General features: G+C 39.0%; 1 protein-coding gene across 2 annotated transcripts in view; it reads right to left on the bottom strand.

The window, feature by feature from the left end:
- vps53 (VPS53 subunit of GARP complex) overlaps positions 1-23563 on the bottom strand; it is a 104297-nt gene that overhangs the window by 43662 nt on the left and 37072 nt on the right. The window contains exons 8-13 of one of the 2 annotated variants that reach the window (XM_062068664.1): positions 21672-21750; positions 21456-21599; positions 21194-21336; positions 20564-20705; positions 17949-18044; positions 5176-5270 (exon numbers count right to left, since the gene is read on the bottom strand). In XM_062068664.1, coding sequence (XP_061924648.1) covers positions 5176-5270; positions 17949-18044; positions 20564-20705; positions 21194-21336; positions 21456-21599; positions 21672-21750 — 699 coding nt within the window. Of the gene's footprint in view, positions 1-5175; positions 5271-17948; positions 18048-20563; positions 20706-21193; positions 21337-21455; positions 21600-21671; positions 21751-23563 lie in introns of both variants that reach the window. The other variant, XM_062068663.1, reaches the window with a different exon arrangement.

Here is a 23563-nt window from a genome sequence, read left to right as displayed (position 1 = left end):
CCCGGACTGCACTTAAACTGTATTCCAAGTGTCAGGTGGATGAATATTTCCCTTCAGCGCTGACAAACACCTGCATTTAAACACAGCACTTTGTGCAGACATCACTGCTGCCTGGGGGAGGGACTGACTTTTTGGGAACAACAGAAGGATAGCGGCTGTGACAGAGGGAGGCTAAAAAAAAAAAAAAAAAAAAAAAAAAAGGAAGAATGTGGAAAGGAGCAAAAAGAAGAACGCACACAACACAGACCGGAGGAGGAGTAGACTTAAAGGAGGGCACCAGCAGGGAAAAAAACAAAATGAAGAGGTGGGGATGAGAATGAGAGCAGCTGCTGAGACGGCACTTTTTTCAACCTCTCTCGCTCTCTCAGCGTCTGTGGTTCTGCAGTTAATGGGAAACATTTCTGCCACAGCCGAGTCAGTGGCATGTTCAGAACCCAGAGATGGAAAGACAGACGAGCCAGAAAGGTGGAGGAGGAGGGTTTTACAATTAAAAATTGGAAAAAAAAAGAAACAGTCACTGGTAGAGATGTCCGATAATATCGTGCTGCCGATATTATCCGCCGATAAATGCTTTAAAATGTAATATCGGAAATTATCGGTATCAAAAAGTAAAATGTATGACTTTTTAAAACGCCACTGTGTACACGGACGTAGGGAGAAGTACAGAGCGCCAATAAACCTTAAAGGCACTGCCTTTGCGTGCCGGCCCAATCACAAAAAATTACCTACGGCTTTTCACACACATAAGTGAATGCAAGGCATACTTGGTCAACAGCCATACAGGTCACACTGAGGGTGGACGTATAAACAACTTGAACACTGTTACGAATATGCGCCACACTGCGAACCCACACCAAACAAGAATTGATTGATTGATTGAGACTTTTATTAGTAGGTTGCACAGTGAAGTACATATTCCGTACAATTGACCACTAAATGGTAACACCCGAATAAGTTTTTCAACTTGTTTAAGTCGGGGTCCACTTAAATTGATTCATGATACAGATATACACTATCATATATACTATCATCATAATACAGTCATCACACAAGATAATCACATTGAATTATTTACATTATTTACAATCAGGGGTGTGGAGGGGAGGGGGGGATATGGACATCAAGTAGTGGACATATATAGAGAGAGAGAGAGAGAGAGAGAGAGAGAGAGAGAGAGAGAGAGAGAGAGAGAGAGAGAGAGAGAGAGAGAGATCAGAAGGCATAAGAAAAAGTATCTGCATTTGATTGTTTACATTTGATTATTAGCAATCCGGGGAGGGTGTTAGTTTAGGGTTGTAGCTGCCTGGAGGTGAACTTTTATTGCGGTTTTGAAGGAGGATAGAGATGCCCTTTCTTTTATACCTGTTGGGAGCGCATTCCACATTGATGTGGCATAGAAAGAGAATGAGTTAAGACCTTTGTTAGTTCGGAATCTGGGTTTAACGTGGTTAGTGGAGCTCCCCCTGGTGTTGTGGTTAAGGAAGTAGTTTGACATGTACTTCGGTATCAGGGAGGTGTAGCGGATTTTATAGACTAGGCTCAGTGCAAGTTGTTTAACTCTGTCCTCCACCTTGAGCCAGCCCACTTTAGAGAAGTGGGTAGGAGTGAGGTGGGATAATGACAAACACATTATGGACACACCTTCTCATTCAATGCGTATTCTTTATTTTCATGACTATTTACATTGTAGATCGTCACTGAAGACAACAAAACTGAATGAACACGTGTGGCGTTATGTACTTAACAAAAAAAGGTGAAATAACAAGGGATGTCCGATAATATCGGCATGCCGATATTATCGGACCGATAAATGCGTTAAAATGTAATATCGGGAATTATCTGTATCGTTTTTTTTTATTATCTGTATCGGTTTTTTTATTTTATTTTTTTATTTTTTTATTAAATCAACATAAAAAACACAAGATACACTTACAATGAGTGCACCAACCCAAAAAACCTCCCTCCCCCCATTTCTTTCTGTTATCAATATTGTGGTTCCTACATTATATATCAATATATATCAATACAGTCTGCAAGGGATACAGTCCGTAAGCACACATGATTGTGCGTGCTGCTGGTCCACTAATAGTACTAACCTTTAACAGTTAATTTTACTCATTTTCATTAATTACTAGTTTCTATGTAACTGTTTTTATATTGTTTTACTTTCTTTTTTATTTAAGAAAATGTTTTTAATTTAGTTATTTTATTTTATTATTATTTTTAAAAAGTACCTTATCTTCACCATACATGGTTGTCCAAATTAGGCATAATAATGTGTTAATTCCACGACTGCATGTATCGGTTGATATCGGTATCGGTTGATATCGGTATCGGTAATTAAAGAGTTGGACAATATCGGAATATCGGATATCGGCAAAAAGCCATTATCGGACAATACTAGAAATAATTGAACACGTGTTTTATATGTGAGCCTGCAATGCCTCAGACTGGAAGTCTCTCCAGAGAGTGGTGAGGACGGCGGAAAAGATAATCAGGACTCCTCTTCCTCCTATCCAGGAGATGGCAAAAAGCCGCTGCCTGACCAGGGCTCAGAAAATCTGCAGAGACTCCTCCCACCCCCACCAAGGACTGTTTTCACTGCTGGACTCTAGAAAGAGGTTCCGCAGCCTCCGAAGCAGAACCTCCAGGTTCTGTGACAGCTTCTTCCCTCAGGCCGTAAGACTCTTGAACGCATCATAATTATCCCCTCAACTCCCCCCAAAATGGATTAACTCGCTGGAATAAAAAAGACAATATAACATACGTCCATAAACGTGGATGCATGTGAAAAAGTGCAATATATTTATCTGTACAGTAATCTATTTATTTATTTATATATGCACCTTATTGCTTTTTTATCCTGCACTACCATGAGCTTATGTAACAAAATTTCGTTCTTATCTGTACTGTAAAGTTCCAATTTGAATTACAATAAAAAGGAAGTCTAAGTCTAAGTCTATATTCGAGTTTCTTCCAAATAGCCACCCTTTGCTGAAATTACTTTTTTTGCACACTCTCGGCATTCTCTCGATGAGCTTTAAGAGGTAGTCACCTGAAATGGTTTTCACTTCACAGGTGTGCTTGAAGCTCATCGAAAGAATGCCAAGAGTGTGCAAAACTGTAATCAGAGCAAAGGGTGGCTATTTTGAAGGAACTAGAATATAAAACATCCATCCATTTCCTACCGCTTGTCCCTTATTGGGTACATAACTCCACATGTGTTCATTCATAGTTTTGATGCCTTCAGTGACAATCTGCAATGTAAATAGTACAGATGGACACTGAGGGTGACCGTATAAACAACTTTAACACTGTTACAAATATGCGCCACACTGTGAACCCACACCAAACAAGAATGGCAAACACATTTCGGGAGAACATCTGCACTGTAACAAAACATAAACACAACAGAAAAAATACCCAGAACCCCTTGCAGCACTAACTCTTCCGGGACGCTACAATATACACCCCCGCTACCAATTCAACCCCGCCCCTCCCCAACCCCGCCCACCTCAACGTCCTCATGCTCTCTCAGGGAGAGCATGTCCCAAATTCCAAGCTGCTGTTTTGAGGCATGTTAAAAAAAATAATGCACTTTGTGACTTCAATAATAAATATGGCAGTGCCATGTTGGCATTTTTTTTCCATAACTTGAGTGGATTTATTTTGGAAAACCTTGTTACATTGTTTAATGCATCCAGCGGGGCATCACAACAAAATTAGGCATAATAATGTGTTAATTCCACGACTGTATATATCTGTATCGGTTGATATCGGAATCAGTAATTAAGAGTTGGACAATATCGGAATATCGGATATCGGCAAAAAAGCCATTATTGGACATCTCTAGTCACTGGTTACAAGTTCAGTGGGTCTGGGTTATCGTAAATTCGCTACTTTTTTCCTACGTGTTAAATCCTGCGGCTAATTTATGCATTTTTCTTCGCTAAAGGCCATAATGTTTTGTGTTCAAAAATGTTCATTAAAACCAAGCAGAGACACTGGAATGGTGTGTTATTGTTTGTGCTATGGCGTTATCTTTTGGACGAGTCCACTTCCTGTTGTAATGCCTTGAACCGGAAGTAAAACAGTCCATAGAGTTTCTGCTCGAAAGGATTCGTCATTCATCACTCCAAGAATGGTTGTAAGTTTTGCAATATAACTAAAACAATTCTTACTTACTAAACCGTCTCATGTGCGATCTCTGTAGGAGTGTTTTCATGCATGTTTGTACGTGCTATCGTAATGTAACGAACCTAGCGTTGTTAGCATTAGCTGTGAATTAGTGAATTATATTTTACATAGCGCTTTTCTCTAGTGACTTAAAGCGCTTTTACATAGTGAAACACGATATCTAAGTTACATTTAAACCAGTGTGGGTGGCACTGGGAGCAGGTGGGTAAAGTATCTTGCCCAAGGACACAACGGCAGTGACTAGGATGGCGGAAGCGGGGATCGAACCTGGAACCCTCAAGTTGCTGGCACGGCCAATCTACCGGCCGAGCTATACCGCCCTAACATGCTAACATGTCTACAACTGTCTGTGTTAGTATTATTGACTTACAAGGGCATTCTTTTTGCATTGTTTCAGTTTTGTAAATTCACCAAAACGTCACCGTGGACTTACTAAGTCTGTTTAGCTGATTAGAGAGCTAGCTTCCGCAGCTAGCGGGTCCATGACAATGACTTCCGTTTTGTTTGATCAGCCGTTTTACTGCCATGTTACAGACACCATTTGGAAACAATTAAAGGTATGTAAATAAACATTTAAACATTTTTTGCGTGTAAATAGCTCATCTCACAACGTATATATCTGCGGCTTATAGTCCGGTGCGGCTAATTAATGGCAAAATATTTTTTTCTTGTAAAATGTGATGGGTGCGTCTTATATACCAGTGCACTCAAATTATTTATTTTTTGCCTCACCCCTCTCTTAAAGCATGAGTGAAGAATGCACTGGTAAGTCCGAAAGAGAAAAACATGATACAGTATTATCTGCTCACGGATGCTACCTGGTGGTTATTTGGGCACACTGCAACTAGTCCTGGATAGTCCCACTCCTTAAAACTTCGGTCACACACAGGATTCTCACAGGAATGAGGCAATAACTAACCCAGACCTACTGTGTGTGTGTGTACTGTATGCAAAGAAATGTGGTTTGGTTCTGCTCACTTGTCTTGGGATTCTATGTAGACATACAGATGAGGTTCAAAGCACTTGGAGACGATGCCGTGGAAAGGATTCTCAGGAGCTTTGGGTTTTCTGGGCTACAGGAATGGAAGAAAGAAAAAAAGGGCATTAAAAAAACAACATTGTATTAGGGCTTGGCGGTCAAAAAGTCACAACTTTATCGTAGAGCAGTGGGTTCTTAAATTAAAATGTATCTAGTTAGCCTGTAAAAAAAACCCCATCAATAGTTATCATTAAAAAAACTGGCACCTCAGTCACCACAATTTTACCATAAAATTTACGGTGGTTTTAACACAAAGTTACTGCAAATTGAAAAACTGTACCAATGTTTTTACGTTAAATTATTTTGACTGAGCTGCCAGCTTTTACCGTAAAATCTATGGCCATTTGTTTTTACAGTGCATTACTATAAACTGAAAAACAGCACCACTGTTATTTTTACTGCACAGTTAAAAATTCTGGCAACTGAGAAGCTACTTTTTTTTTTTTTTTTACTGTAAAATCTAAGTTACGTACTGTTAATGGAAAAATGGTGCCACTGATGATTTTATAGTTTCCGGCGAATGAGCTGCCAGTAAAATCTACTGACTTGTTTTTACAGTGTAGCCTTGCGGACACCCCATCAATGATTGTGCAGCTTGAAAGAAGTCAGTATGAACACTTGGAAGCCAACCTTTGGCGGGCCAAACAAAATGGCATGCAGGCCAAATTTGACCCACGCCGTCTTTGCTCCACAGTAAGTCTTTGCTGTCGTCCAGCATTCTGTTTTTGTTTACTTTGTATCCAGTTCAGTTTTAGTTTTGTTCTGCATAGCCTTCCCTAAGCTTCAATGGCTTTTCTTAGGAGCACTCACCTTTTGTGTATTTTTGGTTTAAGCATTAGACACCTTTTTACCTGCACACTGCCTCCCGCTGTTTCCGACATCTACAATGCAATTAGCTACCGGCTGCCACCTACTGATATGGGAGAGTATTACACGGTTACTCTTATATTTATGTTGTTGTTTGCACAGCTGCGCTTTATTGAGCAGAAATTTGAACATGTGGTGTTGAGTTTAAACTAAACACTAGATACCGATATATGTTGTAAATTGCCATTTGGCCTAAAAATACCGATAATATCAGTTTTTCCTGTGGCAGTTTCATGTCTTCCTTTAAGCCAGGGGTGTCAAACGTACGGCCCGCGGGCCGGATCAGGCCCGCGAACAGGTTTTATCCGGCCCGTGGGATGAGTTTGCTAAGTATAAAAATGAGCCGAAATTTTTGAATGAAAGAAACTGCTGTTCTAAATGTGTCCACTAGATGTCACAATAGCAATTTTTTAAATCTTTGTAGATGATGCTACATATGTACAAAATAAACCACATCAGTCGAGGAAAATGAGCAAACTACATAAATAACATCCTGTAATTTGATTTTAATATAATTTTTTTATCTTTATAGATTGAAACTTAACACCAATGAGTTATCACTCTCATTATCACATTTATTCAAAAAGTATAAATAACAACAAATGAAGATAGAATACTATTAACCGCAACATGTAAGTGTAAAAAAACAACAACATTGTTATTTGTACAATTTCAGAATGTGCTTGTTCTATTTTTAAACAAAAAAAAACAATGTGAAGTTGTCTTTATTTTTAAGTTATCATGCCGTGATCTTACCAGTCCGGCCCACTTGGGAGTAGATTTTTCTCCATGTGGCCCCCCATCTAAAATGAGTTTGACACCCCTGCTTTAAGCGGTATTTCCCGCATCTACTTGGTTTGAGCAATCAAGAATTTTCAGTTGTTTTTATCCTTCTTTGTGGGGACATTTTTGATTGTCATGTGATTTTCGGATGTACTTTGTGGACGCCGTCTTTGCTCCACATTAAGTCTTTGCTGTCATCCAGCATTCTGTTTTTGTTTACTTTGTAGCCAGTTCAGTTTTAGATTCGTTCTGCATAGCCTTCCCTAAGCTTCAATTGGCTTTTCTTAGGGTCACTCACCTTTTGTTTATTTTTGGTTTAAGCATTAGACACCTTTTTACCTGCACACTGCCTCCCGCTGTTTCCGACATCTACAATGCAATTAGCTACCGGCTGCCACCTACTGATATGGAAGAGTATTACGCGGTTACTCTTAGATTTATGTAGTTGTTTGCACAGCTGGGCTTTATTGAGCAGAAATTTGAACATGTGGTGTTGAGTTTAAACTAAACACTAGATACCGATATATATTGTAAATTGCTATTTAGCCTAAAAATACTGGTAATATCAGTTTTGCCTGTATCTGATAAGCAGTGAAGTGAGAACACAACATAAACCAATTCAAACAAAACATGCAACTAAAAGACCCAAACGAAAGGGTGCTTTGTTGAGCAGTGATTATTGAGTGGTGTTTCGCAACCCACATGTGACTCATGAACAGCCTGTTCAAAATCACATTCAAGACAATAGGCAGAAACACAATGTATTATGAAATGTGTGCACTGGAAGCATGCAGCACATGCACACTACAATTTAGCTTGTTTTTGAAGCGATAATCAAAGCACGTAAAGTAAACAACCCACTGAGAATTGTATTCCTTCATCCTCGCTATTTGTTGTTCAACCTCAGGAGAGTTGGCTGACTTTGACAAATCTCACAACAGCAACCTGTGAAACGCGACACGACGAGAGAGCACAAAATTCCCCCGGAATATCTGACATTTGTGAACAACTAAAAATGACAAGCGGATAATGTACATGTATTGACAGATGTAATATCGTAGCGTCCTGCGGGGCAGATCCAGCTGCAATACATCATTGGAGCAACTGAAGCATTTCTCCTTCTCTCTACTCAGTTGACCTTCTTATAATTACCGGCGTATGTGAGTGAGCGAGTTAGTAAGCAAGCAAAATAACTCAAAAACGTACGAGCAGACTTTCATGATACTTTCAGGAAATGTCCAAAATAGGATAAACAAGAACGGATTAGATTTTGGGCCTGATCAAGTCAACGTGTGACATTACATTTACGCTTCTCTTTGTGTGTGTGTGTGCTAGCTACCCCGCAGATACAAAGATAGTGGAGACAGACTAGAGCAGGGGTCACCAACCTTTTTGAAACCAAGAGCTACTTCTTGGGTACTGATTAATGCGAAGGGCTACCAGTTTGATACACACTTAAATAAATTGCCAGAAATAGCCAATTTGCTCAATTCACCTTTAACTCTATGTTATTATTAATAATTAATGATATTTACACTTAATTGAACGGTTTAAAAGAGGAGAAAACACGAAAAAAATGACAATTAAATTTTAAAAACAGTTTATTTTCAATTTCGACTCTTTAAAATTCAAAATTCAACCGAAAAAAAGGAGAAAAACTAGCTAATTCGAATCTTTTTATGGAACATCATTAGTAATTTTTCCTGATTAAGATTAATTTTAGAATTTTGATGACATGTTTTAAATAGGTTAAAATCCAATCTACACTTTGTTAGAATATATAACAAATTGGACCAAGCTATATTTCTAACAAAGACAAATCATTATTTCTTCTAGATTTTCCAGAACAAAAATTTTAAAATAAATTCAAAAGACTTTGAAATAAGATTTAAATTTGATTCTACAGATTTTCTAGATTTGCCAGAATAATTTTTTTGAATTTTAATCATAATAAGTTTGAAGAAATATTTCACAAATATTCTTCGTCGAAAAAACAGAAGCTAAAATGAAGAATTAAATTAAAATGTATTTATTATTCTTTACAATAAAAAAAAATAATTTACTTGAACATTGATTTAAATTGTCAGGAAAAAAGAAGTAATTTAAAAGATAAAAAGGTATATGTGTTTAAAAATCCTAAAATAATTTTTAAGGTTGTATTTTTTCTCTAAAATTGTCTTTCTGAAAGTTATAAGAAGCAAAGTAAAAAAAATAATGAGTTTATTTAAACAAGTGAAGACCAAGTCTTTAAAATATTTTCTTGGATTTTCAAATTCTATTTGAGTTTTGTCTCTCTTAGAATTAAAAATGTCGAGCAAAGCGAGACCAGCTTTCTAGTAAATAAATACAATTTAAAAAATAGAGGCAGCTCACTGGTAAGTGCTGCTATTTGAGCTATTTTTAAGAACAGGCCAGCGGGCGACTCATCTGGTCCTTACGGGCTACCTGGTGCCCGCGGGCACCGCGTTGGTGACCCCTGGACTTCTTTACATTCTCACAAAGTCAAAAGCGGATTTTCCTCGACCTTTCAAGAAATGCTCGAAATGGGCTAAGAAACACTCACATGTTGGAGCCAATAGGAATAATTTTAAACAGGGATGTCCGATAATATCGGACTGCCGATTTTATCGGCCGATAAATGCTTTAAAATGTAATATCGCAAATTATCGGTATCGGTTTCAGAAAGTACAATTTATGACGTTTTAAAACGCCGCTGTGTACACGGACGTAGGGAGAAGTACAGAGCGGCAATAAACCTTAAAGGCACTTCCTTTGCGTGCCGGCCCAATCACATAATATCTACGGCTTTTCACACACACAAGTGAATGCAATGCATACTTGACAAACAGCCATACAGGTGACACTGAGGGTGGCTGTATAAACAACTTTAACACTGTTACAAATATGCGCCACACTGTGAACCCACACCAAACAAGAATGACAAACACATTTCATGAGAACATCCGCACCGTAACACAACATAAACACAACAGAACAAATACCCAGAACCCCTTGCAGCACTAACTCTTCCGGGACGCTACAATATACACCCCCCGCTGCCCCCAACCCCGCCCACCTCAACCTCCTCATGTCCCAAATTCCAAGCTGCTGTTTTGAGGCATGTTAAAAAAAATAATGCACTTTGTGACTTCAATAATAAATATGGCAGTGCCATGTTGGCATTTTTTTCCATAACTTGAGTTGATTTATTTTGGAAAACCTTGTTACATTGTTTAATGCATCCAGCGGGGCATCACAACAAAATTAGGTATAATAATGTGTTGATTCCACGACTGTATATATCGGTATCGGTTGATATCGGTATCGGTAATTAAGAGTTGGACAATATCGGAATATCGGATATCGGCAAAAAAGCCATTATCGGACATCTCTAATTTTAACACCTCACGTTTACATTACGTGCTTCAACTTTTGTGTGTGTATACAGTCATGGCCAAAAATATTGGCACCCCTGCATTTCTGTCAGATAATGCAGTACTTCTCCCAGAAAATTGTTGAAATTACAGATGCTTTACAAATGTTTATTTCTTTGGTTTGCATTGGAACAAGACACACACACACAAAAAAAAGCCAAATCTGATATTTTACACAGAACTCCAAAAATGGACTGGACAAAATTATTGGCACCCTCAATGTAATATTTGGTAGAACACCCTTTGGAAAAAATAACTGAAATCAATCGCTTCCTGTAACCATCAATGAGTTTCTTACACCTTGCTACTGGTATTTTGGACCACTCTTCTTTTGCAAACTGCTTCAGGTCTCTCAGATTTGAAGGGTGGCTTCTCCCAACAGCTGTTTTTTGATCTCTCAACAGATGTTCTGTAGGATTTAGATCTGGACTCATTGATGGCCACTACAGAACTCTCCAGCGCTTTGTCTTAAGCATACTTGCCAACCTTGAGACCTCCAATATCGGGAGGGGGGGGGGCGTGTTTTGGACGGGGGGCGTGGTTGGGGCGTGGCTAAGGGCGTGGTTAAGAGGAGAGTATATTTACAGCTAGAATTCACCAAATCAAGTATTTCATATATATATATTATATATATATATATATATATATATATATATATATATATATATATATATAACATATATATATATATATATATATAAAAAAAATAAATATATATATATATATAAAATTAAAAAAAAAAATTAAAAAAAAAAAATATATATAAAAAAAAATATATATATATATATATGTATGAAATACTTGACTTTCAGTGAATTCTAGCTATATATATATATTTTATTTTTATTTTATTTTATTATACATATAAATAAAATACATACTTGAATTTCAGTGTTCTGCAGGCTATCCACTAGATGGCAGTATTGTCCTGTTTAAGAGTGTCACAACATTGCTGTTTACGGCAGACGAACTGCTTTACGGTAGACTAAACGTGACTGCTGTTGTTGTGTGTTGTTACCGCGCTGGGAGGACGTTAATGAAACTGCCTAACAATAAACCCACATAAGAAACCAAGAACTCTCTCTCCTTGTTGTGCACTCTACTCTCTAAAAGCCGTAGATGTTATGACGTCATTGGGCAGGCAAGCTGTTTCTATTGTGGGAAAGCGGACGTGAGAACGGCTGTCCCCACTCAGGTCCGCATTGAGCTGGAGGGGGCGTGGCCTCCAGCTCCAGCTGAATACCGGGAGTTTGTCGGGAGAAAATCTCTGCCGGGAGGTTGTCGGGAGAGGCGCTGAGTACCGGGATTCTCCCGCTAAAAACGGGAGGGTTGGCAAGTATGGTCTTAAGCCATTTTCTTAGTATGCTTTGGGTGGTTGTCCTGCTGGAAGACCCATGACCTCTGACGGAGACCCAGCTTTCTGACACTGGGCCCTACATTATGCCCCAAAATTATTTGGTAGTCCTCGGATTTCATGATGCCATGCACACAGTCAAGGCATTCGGTACTAGAAGCAGCAAAGCAACCCTAAAAAAATCAGTGAACCTCCACCACGTTTGACTGTAGGTATGGTGTTCTTTTCTTTGAAAGCCTCATTTTGTTTTCTGTAAACTCTCCAGCGCTTTGTCTTAAGCCATTTGTGTGTGCTTTTTGAAGTATGCTTTGGGTCGTTGTCCTGCTGGAAGACCCATGACCTCTGACGGAGACCCAGCTTTCTGACACTGGGCCCTACATTATGCCCCAAAATTATTTGGTAGTCCTCAGATTTCATGATGCCATGCACACAGTCAAGTCATCCGGTACTAGAAGCAGCAAAGCAACCATAAAACATCAGTGAACCTCCACCATGTTTGACTGTAGTGATGGTGTTCTTTTCTTTGAAGGCCTCATTTTGTTTCCTGTAAACAGTGTGATGATGCGCTTTAACAAAAAGCTCCACTTTAGTCTCATCTGTCTACCAGGACGTTCTCCCAGAAGGATTTTGGCTTCCTCAGGTAAGTTTTTGCAAACTCCAGTCTTGCTTTTTTATGTCTCTGTGTCAGCAGTGAGGTCCTCCTGGGTCTACTACCACCGTCCCTTTTCATTGAGTTGGCAACGGATAGTGCGAGCTGACAATGTGGTACCCGGTGTCTGCAGGTCAGCTAGAATTTGTTTGGAAGTGGTGACATTGCGCACAGTAGACACAGGAACATTTACATCTCGGGAGATGGAATTGTAGCCTTGAGATTGTCCATGCTTTTCCACAATTTTGGATTCTCAAATCTTCTGAGAGTTCTTTGCTCTTCTTTCTTTTCTCCATGCTCGGTGTGGTACACACAACACAAAGGTTGAGTCAACTTTTCTCCATTTTAACTGGCTGCAAGTGTGATTTCTATATTGCCAGCACCTGTTACTTGCTACGTCCATCCATTTTGTACCGCTTGTCCCTTTCGGGGTCGCGGGGGTGGGGTACTGGTGCCTATCTCAGCTGAACACGGGCGGAAGGCGGGGTACACCCTGGACAAGTCACCACCTCATCACAGGGCCAACACAGATAGACAAGATTCACACTCACATTCACACACTAGGGCCAATTTAGTGTTGCCAATCAACCTATCCCCAGGTGCATGTTTTTGGAGGTGGGAGGAAGCCGGAGTACCCGGAGAGAACCCACACAGTCACGGGGAGAACATGCAAATTCCATACAGAAAGATCCCGAGCCCGGGACTGAACTCAGGACCTTCGTATTTTGAGGCACATGCACTAACCCCTTTTTCCACCGTGCTGCAGGTGAGTTTAATTACAAATTAAAGGCCTACTGAAATGAAATGTTTTTATTTAAATGGGGATAGCAGATCCATTCTGTGTCATACTTGATCATTTCGCGATATTGCCATATTTTTGATGAAAGGATTTAGTAGAGAACAACAACGATAAAGGTCGCAACTTTTGGTCGCTGATAAAAAAAAGCCTTGCCTATACCGGAAGTAGCGTGACGTCACCGGAGGAAGGACTCCTCACATTTTACCATTGTTTACAATGCAGCGAGAGAGATTCGGACCGAGAAAGCGACGGTTACCCCATTGATTTGAGCGAGGATGAACGATTCGTGGATGAGGAAAGGGAGAGTGAAGGACTAGAGAGGCAGTGCAGGACGTATCTTTTTTCGCTCTGACCGTAACTTAGGTACAAGGGTTCATTGGATTCCACACTTTCTCCTTTTTCTATTGTGGATCACGGATTTGTATTTTAAACCACCTCGGATACTATATCCTCTTGAAAATGAGAGTCGAGAACGCGAAATGGTAATTCACAGTGACTTTTATCTCCACGACAATACATCGGCGAAGCTCTTTAGCTACTGAGCTAACGTGATAGCATCGGGCTCAAATGCAGATAGAAACAAAATAAATAAATCCCTGACTGGAAGGATAGACAGAAGATCAACAATACTATTAAACCATGGACATGTAACTACACGGTTAATAATTCCCAGCCTGGCAAAGCTTGACAATGCTGTTGCTAACGACGCCATTGAAGCTAACTTAGCAACGGGACCTCACAGAGCTATGATAAAAACATTAGCGCTCCACCTACGCCAGCCCTCATCTGCTCGTCAACACCCGTGCTCACCTGCGTTCCAGCGATCGACGGAAGGACGAAGGACTTCACCCGATCATCCCTGCAGTTGGCGGCTAGCGTCGGCTAGCGCGTCTGCTATCCAAGTAAGTCCTCCTGGTTGTGTTGCTACAGCCAGCCGCTAATACACCGATCCCACCTACAACTTTCTTCTTTGCAGTCTTCATTGTTCATTAAACAAATTGCAAAAGATTCACCAACAATTTTGAGATGAAAACAGAGCTTTTTTGTATTGGATTCAATGGGGTACCAATACTTCCGGTTCAACGATTGACGGCACGCGCATACGTCATCATATATAGACGTTTTCAACCGGAAGTTTAGCGGGAAATTTAAAATTGCACTTTATAAGTTAACCCGGCCGTATTGGCATGTGTTGCAATGTTAAGATTTCATCATTGATATATAAACTATCAGACTGCGTGGTCGGTAGTAGTGGCTTTCAGTAGGCCTTTAAAGAAGCATCACATACTTAGAATACAACTACTTCTTACAATTTTGAAAAGGTGCCAATAATTTTGTCCAGTACATTTTTGGAGTTCTGTGTAAAATAATATCAGATTTTGCTTTTTTTTTGTGTTGTTCCAAATAGGGCTGGGCGATATATCCATATACTCGATATACAGTATTGTGGGTTTGTCTTTGTGCGATACAGAAAATGACTATATCGTGATATTCGAGTATACGTTTTCACGCAGTTGCTTTTAGCTGCGGGCATTACACTACAGGCTCTTCTCACTCTTTCTTGTCCCTCCTTCTCACAGAGACTTAAACAAGCGCTCCTTCTTACATACGTCACATACGCATACGCCCTCGCGGAGCAGAGAGGTAGCAGCATGGCTAACGTTAGCTGTGGTGCGAGTGGTAATACGAGAGAAAGAAGGTGCAAATCTGGTAACAAATGAAGGAAGAATTAATTCCAAAGAAAAACAGCAGGGGGTCCATCGTCTGGCGGTGGTTTGGCTTCAAGCGGGAATATGTCGAACAGACAACCGTAATTTGTCAAGTGTGGGTCAAAAGCGTTGCTACAAAAAGTAGCATTACTGCTAATATGTAGCATCATTTGAAAAGTCACCTGCTAGAGAATGAAGAGCGCTTACTCCGCATGTCAACATCTCCGTTCGGTGCCACACCAACAAAATGCCGAGGCAACCATTTCCACATCAACACCGTATGAAAAAAATAGTCAACAACAGAAGGAGATAACGTCCGCAGGAAGCTACCACATAGCGAAGGACATACACAATTTGATTTCCTATTATGCAGCTCATTTTTATTTGACAGTTATTGAAATATCTTGTGTGACATCATGCACAAAAGTGCACTTTATTTATTTTAAACTATTGTAGTGGCATTCTGTACAAACAGTGCACTTTAATTTAGTGTTGTTTTGATTTGTTATTTTAGTGACATCATGCACTAAAGTGCACTAATAGCTTGTTTTAAAATGTCTCTGTTTTGAAATGACATGAATTTTTGTGCCACTGCTTAATAACTGTTCAATAAATACACTTTTGGTAAATTGACTTTGTTGTGATTTCCCTCTGCATGAAAGTTCAAAATGAGCATATATTAATGCAGTATGAAGAAGAATGTTTTAATGTAGACACATAGAATCATCATACTGCTGTGATTATATGCATCAAGTGTTCATTCAAGGCTAAGGCAAAATATCGTGATATATCAATATATCGTGACATGGCCTAAAAATATCGAGATATTAAAAAAAGGCCATATCGCCCAGCCCTAGTTCCAATGCAAACAAAAGAAATAATTATGTGAATCCCAAAGCATTTGTAATTAAAACAATTTTTTTGGGAGAAGTGGTGCATTATCTGACAGAAATGTAGGGGTGGCAATATTTTGGCCATGACTGTATATTGTATCATAAGAACAACATGACTGCAAATTGTTTGTTGCTTCTCTTGGACTGCTTTTGTATGTGTGCACGCGCTCCCTGCACGTAAGTGTTGACGAGACTGGGTGAGCGACCGCCGTAAACACCAATCTTTTTTTTTGGGCCGGTAAAAATGTAATCAGATCAACTTTGTAATTGTGAAAAAATAAAGACAATTGATGGACAAACGTCTTCTGTTAAACCACTAATGATAACATAATTTATTGTTACATGTTTTGCTTAGAAAAATTTTACTGTGAGGAGGTTGCAAACAGCACCTTTAAAGGCCTATTGAAATGAATTTTTTAAATTTAAACGGGGATAGCAGATCCATTCTATGTGTCATACTTGATCATTTCGCGATATTGCCATATTTTTGCTGAAAGGATTTAGTAGAGAACATCGACGATAAAGTTCGCAACTTTTGGTCGCTGATAAAAAAGCCTTGCCTGTACCGGAAGTAGCGTGTCGTCACAGGTTGAAAGGCTCCTCACATTTGCACATTGTTTACACCAGCAACGAGAGCGATTCGGACCGAGAAAGCGACGATTACCCCATTAATTTGAGCCAGGATGAAAGATTTGTGGATGAGGAACGTGAGAGTGAAGGACTAGAGTGCAGTGCGGGACGTATCTTTTTTCGCTCTGACCGTAACTTAGGTAAAGGGGCTCATTGGATTCCACACTCTCTCCTTTTTCTATTGTGGATCACGGATTTGTATTTTAAACCACCTCGGATACTATATCCTCTTGAAAATGAGAGTCGAGAACGCGAAATGGACATTCACAGTGACTTTTATCTCCACGACAATACATCGGCGAAGCACTTTAGCTACGGAGCTAACGTGATAGCATCGGTCTTAACTGCAGATAGAAACAAAAGAAATAAACCCCTGACTGGAAGGATAGACAGAAAATCAACAATACTATTAAACCATGGACCTGTAACTACACGGTTAATGCTTTCCAGCCTGGCGAAGCTTAACAATGCTGTTGCTAACGACGCCATTGAAGCTAACTTAACAACGGGACCTCACAGAGCTATGCTAAAAACATTAGCTATCCACCTACGCCAGCCAGCCCTCATCTGCTCATCAACACCCGTGCTCCCCTGCGTTCCAGCGATCGACGGAGCGACGAAGGACTTCACCCGATCATCGATGCGGTCGGCGGCTAGCGTCGGCTAGCGCGTCTGCTATCCAAGTCAAAGTCCTCCTGGTTGTGTTGCTGCAGCCAGCCGCTAATACACCGATCCCACCTACAACTTTCTTCTTTGCAGTCTTCATTGTTCATTAAACAAATTGCAAAAGATTCACCAACAAAGATGTCCAGAATACTGTGGAATTTTGCGATGAAAACCAAGCTTTTTGTATTGGATACAATGTGTCCGAATACTTCCGTTTCAACAATTGACGTCATGCGCATACGTCATCATACATAGACGTTTTCAACCGGAAGTTTAGCGGGAAATTTAAAATTGCACTTTATAAGTTAACCCGGCCGTATTGGCATGTGTTGCAATGTTAAGATTTCATCATTGATATATAAACTATCAGACTGCGTGGTCGGTAGTAGTGGCTTTCAGTAGGCCTTTAAGTAAAATAAAATATAAGAAGCAATTGACCTAATCCATCCATTTTCTACCGCTTGTCTCTTTTGGGGTCGCGGGGGGTGCTGGAGCCTATCTCAGCTGCATTCGGGCAGAAGGCGATTGACATAATAATTTAAAAAAAAAATCAAAGATAAGAAACTACACAAATTGTACAGAACGTGCAATGGAGTGCATGTAAAAAAAAAGTCAAATGTTAGTCTGCATTTTGTACATAAAAGAGTGTTATTTGTCTATTTTTGTAAAGAAAATGTATTTTAAAATGTGGGCCCCTGGGTAAGATCAGTTGAAAACATGTGCTGCGATCAGCAATCCACCACAGTTAAATAATGCTTACGTCAAAAAGGTTTTGCTAGCAGAGCATTAACAACAGATGAACACGTCCTTGAGGCGAACAGATTTGGAGTACAATATCTTTTTGAAAATATATAATACGCCTTTTGAAATGTCTGAAAGTGCAGTCCACACAGTATATAAAGTAATTTTCTATTGAAGCTCATCTCACCTTGGCAAGATCCTCATCCTTTTCAGTACCCTCATCTTCACCTGCATCGTCTTCCAAGAAAGGGTTAGTGGGGTCTAGCGGGCTCTCGGACTTCTTCTGCTGTTTGGACACAGAAAAACACGACTATTTTGGTTGTACAATTTAAAGCATGTGAACTAGGTTGGATGCAATCACATACAGTACATTTGATGTTGATGTATTTTGACCAATAATAAAACTAATAATTATCCAAATTGAGTTTTATAACTTTGACTGAGCGCTTCATAAGACATTAGATTAAAAATGCATCCTTGGGCCGAGACACGGAACACTGCAGAGGCTGTGCGTGAGTTTAGGGAAGAACATATTTTAAGAATCACAACCAGGACCACCAGTGCCTCCAGACAAGTTTCAATTTAAGTGTGGGAGGAACTTTTCGAGAGGAATAACGAATAATTCCTCCTCAAAATATTCCTAATTGGGCATGATAATTACGGGGGTTGCAGCATGTCTGCCTCACAGCCAGGTGGTTCTGGGTTCGAGTCAAAGCTGACAACTCTCCGTGTGAAGTTGGCATGTTCTCAGCGTGTTTGCGTGGGTTTACTTCTGGTACTCCATTTCATGTTGGGCTAACTGAAGACTTACAATTGTCCATACATGTCAAGAAAAAAAAAGGGTGGCTATTTTGAAGAAACTAGAATATTTTGAAAAAATTAAATTGGAACTGTACTGTTTACACTGACATGGGAAAAAAAATCAGATACATTTGGGCGAAAACATCTGAATTGACCTGCAGTGTGAACATAGTAAGTGGTGTACACTGCAAAACTGAAATCTAAGTGAGATTAAATATATCAAATAAGGGTGATATTTGTTTATTTTCTTTCTGATAAGATAATTATTCTCACTAAGCAGATTTTATGTTAGAGTGTTTTACTTGTTTTAAGTGTTTTGGTCCTAAATGATCTCAGTAAGATATTACAGCTTTTTGCTGAGCTGTTATGACCTATATTGAGTAAAACATGCTTGAAACTAGAATATCAAGTGTTGCTAAACTGTGTCATCAACACTCACAAGTATAAAACTACTTTTTTAAAGTAATAATTTCTTATTTCAAGCTTGAAATTAAAAATCATGACTTTGACACAATTGTGTCTCATACTTAAAACAGATGACAGCCAAATGGACTTTGCTGTTTTATTTTCAATGAAACAATAGAAAAGATGTACTCATATAGTAGTACAGTTGGCACAGTACAGTAAACTGACAGTTAATATTGAAACAATTGACATTACAAACAATTTTGAACAGAAATAGTTCAAATAAATTCTTCAAAATTACAATTAAAAAAAAATTGGCCGGGGGCCGAGCTGCAAATAAATAAATAAATATATATATATATATATATATATATATATATATATATTTTTTTTTTTTAATATATATATATATATATATATATATAAAAAAAAAATATATATATATATATATATACACCGTATTTTTCGGACTATAAGTCACATTTTTTTTCATAGTTTGGCCGGTGCGACTTATACTCAGGAGCGACTTATGTGTGAAATTATTAACACATTACCGTAAAATATCAAATAATATTATTTAGCTCATTCACGTAAGAGACTAGATGTATAAGATTTCATGGGATTTAGCGATTAGGAGTGACAGATTGTTTGGTAAACGTATAGCATGTTCTATATGTTATAGTTATTTGAATGACTCTTACCATAATATGTTACGTTAACATACCAGTCACGTTCTCAGTTGGTTATTTATGCGTTCACTATTCTTTATTTATTTTAAATTGCCTTTCAAATGTCTATTCTTGGTGTTGGGTTTTATCAAATAAATTTCCCCCAAAAATGCGACTTATACTCCAGTGCGACTTATATATGTTTTTTTCCTTCTTTATTATGCATTTTCGGCCGGTGCGACTTATACTCCGAAAAATACGGTATATATATATATATATATTCCTTGCGCACTAATTGACTGAAAGAGCACGCACTTGTCGCGATGATGTCATGTTATCGATGGGAAAATGCATTTTTAGACCATATGATTTGCCTGAGCGGCTGGGAGACCCCGAGAGTAACAAGCGCTTGCCTTGTTGCCTTTCCATTAAGAAAAATAAACTAGTTTTTAGGATAAGTTTGCTGGTTTCAAGAAATGTAATGCCGAGCGCACATCATTATGTCAAGATAATGGCACTAGCATTTACTTAATTTAAGAATATTTTTCAACATATTGACAAAAAAGCTCTCAAATTTGTTTTTTCTATCAAGAAAAGTGCACTTGTTATTAGCCAGAATATACTTATTTTAAGGTATTTTGGGGTTCGTTGAGGTTAGCTAATTTTTCTTGTTTTGGAAAGTCTTGACAAGCCACATTTTCTTGTTCTATTGGCAGATAATTGTGCTTAGTTCAAGTAAAAGACCCCTCATTTTTGTATTTTTTTTCCCTTGTTTTTGAACACTGACTTTTTGTAGTGAGATATACTGGCTTATTTCATGAGATACTGAATTTGGGTTTTCATTAGGTGTAATCAGTATTAAAAAAACAAATACATTTTTTTTGTATAATATCTACAATACTGTGTGTTTGTGTGCGTGCGTTCTTACCCCAGGTGCGTCAGTTAAAGTGCAGCCGCTGAAACGTTTAGCCAGCAGACCTTCAAAGTTGGTGGTCCTCTGAATGGCAAACAGAAGCAGCTTCACTTCGATCTCCTTGGCTCGTGTTCGCATTACTTTGGAAAGTTCCACTCTTGGGTTCACATAAACAAATTGACACACACGCAACAAAATGATCAACGCACGGGTCCCGTTTGGGTCCCACAGTTTCCGTCAAGTTAGGTTTGTGTGTGCACCATTACAGTGGATATCTTTGACAGTAGTTGCTTTGACAGTATGTCAGAGATGAGCTGGCTTTCTTCCAATGAACCTGCTATTATTTTTGTCAGTTGTCCTTTTATTGACAGTTGCATCCAGGAGCCCATTGGGCCCATGCCAAATCCTTTTTTCTATCTTGTTACTTAAGGGAAAGACTGAACATTTTACTGCTATGTCACTGCTTTAAATAGGCCACCGACGTCAATTGAACTGAAAATTGCAGCAAATCAGAGTCACGACGACAAGTGCGTCAGCACATTAGCATAATCATTTCTCATTTTCTGCCAGCGTGAGCCGGTTCATTGTACTGCGCTCGCATCTCATCATTCTGCACTTAAAGGTATATGTTGTATGGAATAATACCTGGTAATGTGGCAGAACTCCACCGCTATACGCTCGGTCATGCACCACTCCTCTGGAAACATGCGTCCGTATTTTTCTTCGTAGTCGACGAGCTGCCGCTTGATCCAAGCGTAGCGACGATCAATCTTGTCTAGCCATGCGACCTAAAACATATGGCAATGTACTTTTTCCGTGAGCGCCGCCGTTGGACGTGACATCAATCGTGGGGGTGTCCTTTTAAGACAATTAAAAAGACATTTGTGTTCATGAGCGTTTAACTCACATCTTGGTTTTCCTGAAAAAGCACCAGGTACTCCGACAAATGTTGCCGGATGAACTTTTTGATGATCTCCTGTTTGATGCGTGGGTCGAGAACGTTGGCGACCAGACAGGCATCCCTCAGCACATTGCTGGGCCCGCCTGGCCTCTGAGCGGAGGAACGATCATTAAGCTGGGAGACGACTGAGAGAACACAAAGAAAGTCAGACGGCGTGTTTACCTTGGAGCCCTGGGCTGGGAAGGCTTCTTCAAAATCCGCCAGGATCTGAGTGCCCAACTCACTCTGTGCCGCCTTTACTCTACACAAGTCAAAGAGCAAAATCACAAAGGATGTGAGAGTTGTCTAAATGAGTCAAATCCCTTTGGTCTGCTGCCCATGTGAGATATGGACTCCAATCATAGGCTATAGATAATGCCTGGTTCACACCAACGGCGCTTGCCGCGCTTTAAAGCGGCGAGCAAAGCACCGTCATTTTTGTCAATTTTTCCACGAATATCCCGATCTCTGAAGTAATGTTATGCTTTGATACGCTCTGATACGAATTAGTTGCCGCTTTGTTACCGTTCCTCACGCTTTGATATGCTTTAAATCACGCTTTGATACGTTTTATTACGCTTTATTGAACTTTATTACGCTTTGATGCGATCCTGACGCTTTAAATCAGGCTCTGACACGATTATCAAGCTCTGTTGTGCATTGTTACAACAAAAATAAGAAAAAAATGTGAAAAACTCAGTATGCTGTTTTCCACACATTTTTTATATTCATTTATTTTTTCAATTTCTCTTTTTTTTCTCGTTATATTATGTTTTATATCTTCATTTCTTTTATTTTTGTCATCTTAATAAATATCTATCTTTCACTTCTTATGCTAGTTGAAAATAATAAAAGGCAATTATCCACACATTTTTTATATTCATTTATTTTTTCAATTTCTCTTTTTTTTCATTATATTATGTTTTATATCTTAATTTCTTTTATTTTTGTCATCTTAATAAATATCTATCTTTCATTTCTTATGCTAGTTGAAAATAATAAAAGGCAATTATCCACACATTTTTTATATTCATTTATTTTTTCAATTTCTCTTTTTTTCCCGTTATATTATGTTTTATATCTTCATTTCTTTTATTTTTGTCATCTTAATAAATATCTATCTTTCATTTCTTATGCTAGTTGAAAATAATAAAAGGCATTTCTTTTATAAAACGTAACATATTCTCTTTATTATTAACATTTTCATACAGAAAAATTATAGACAGTAATGTCAAACTGAAACATCAAACAGCAAACTCTAACAGAAGTACAGAAACAATGATCATCGTATAAAAAAGGCAATGATGCAAAAGAGAATGGATTTGTAATCCTGTATTGGTTTTACATAAAAGTTTCAATGTCACTAGTCAATATCACAGTCACTTCCTATTTGTAGGGGTCCATGCTTTGAACCAAGATCTGTTAAGCTTTCCTACGCTTTTAGTCAAGTTTTGCTGAGCTTTGTCACGCTTTTTCACGCTTTCATACGCTCTCTGCGCTTTATTCCATTCTTGACAGAGCGCAGAATTTTTTTAAACCGTTTAAAAATGTTTGGCAAACTTGCCGCATGTCCCGCTTCACTACAAGCAATCCATTAGGACCCTCACGCTTTAATCAGGCTTTGTTACGCTATAACGCCGCTTTGCATGCCGCTTTAAAGCGCTGTCAAAGCGCCGTTGGTGTGAACCTAGCATAAATCGGTTATATCGAGGAATTGAAGTTTTTGCTCAGGCATACTTTTTGCCCCCAGGAGCTTCCAACTTATTTCCTTAGCAGAGATTATCACATCAAGTAAAACATGGCTAATGCTAACGCCAACGAGAGCGAGACGTTTGTTCCAAAGAAAAGAAAAGTGTCGTCAGTGGTTTTGTTTTGCGGCAAACTGACTGCACGCTGCAAAGTTGGTGGAAATTGGTGGAAACAACCTTTTTACCTGTTATTGACTATGGAGATGTGTTGTACATGAATGCTACTGCGGGTTGTCGCCACAAGCTGCATAGTGTGTACCACGGGGCACTGAGTAGGGATGTGCGTATCGATCCTGTGGTATCGATATATCGATACTCACACGCTAC

This window comes from Entelurus aequoreus, linkage group LG13 (assembly GCF_033978785.1).
Source record: "Entelurus aequoreus isolate RoL-2023_Sb linkage group LG13, RoL_Eaeq_v1.1, whole genome shotgun sequence".
Classification (NCBI taxonomy): Eukaryota; Metazoa; Chordata; class Actinopteri; order Syngnathiformes; family Syngnathidae; genus Entelurus; species Entelurus aequoreus.
This window is presented reverse-complemented; position numbering and strand designations above follow the sequence as displayed.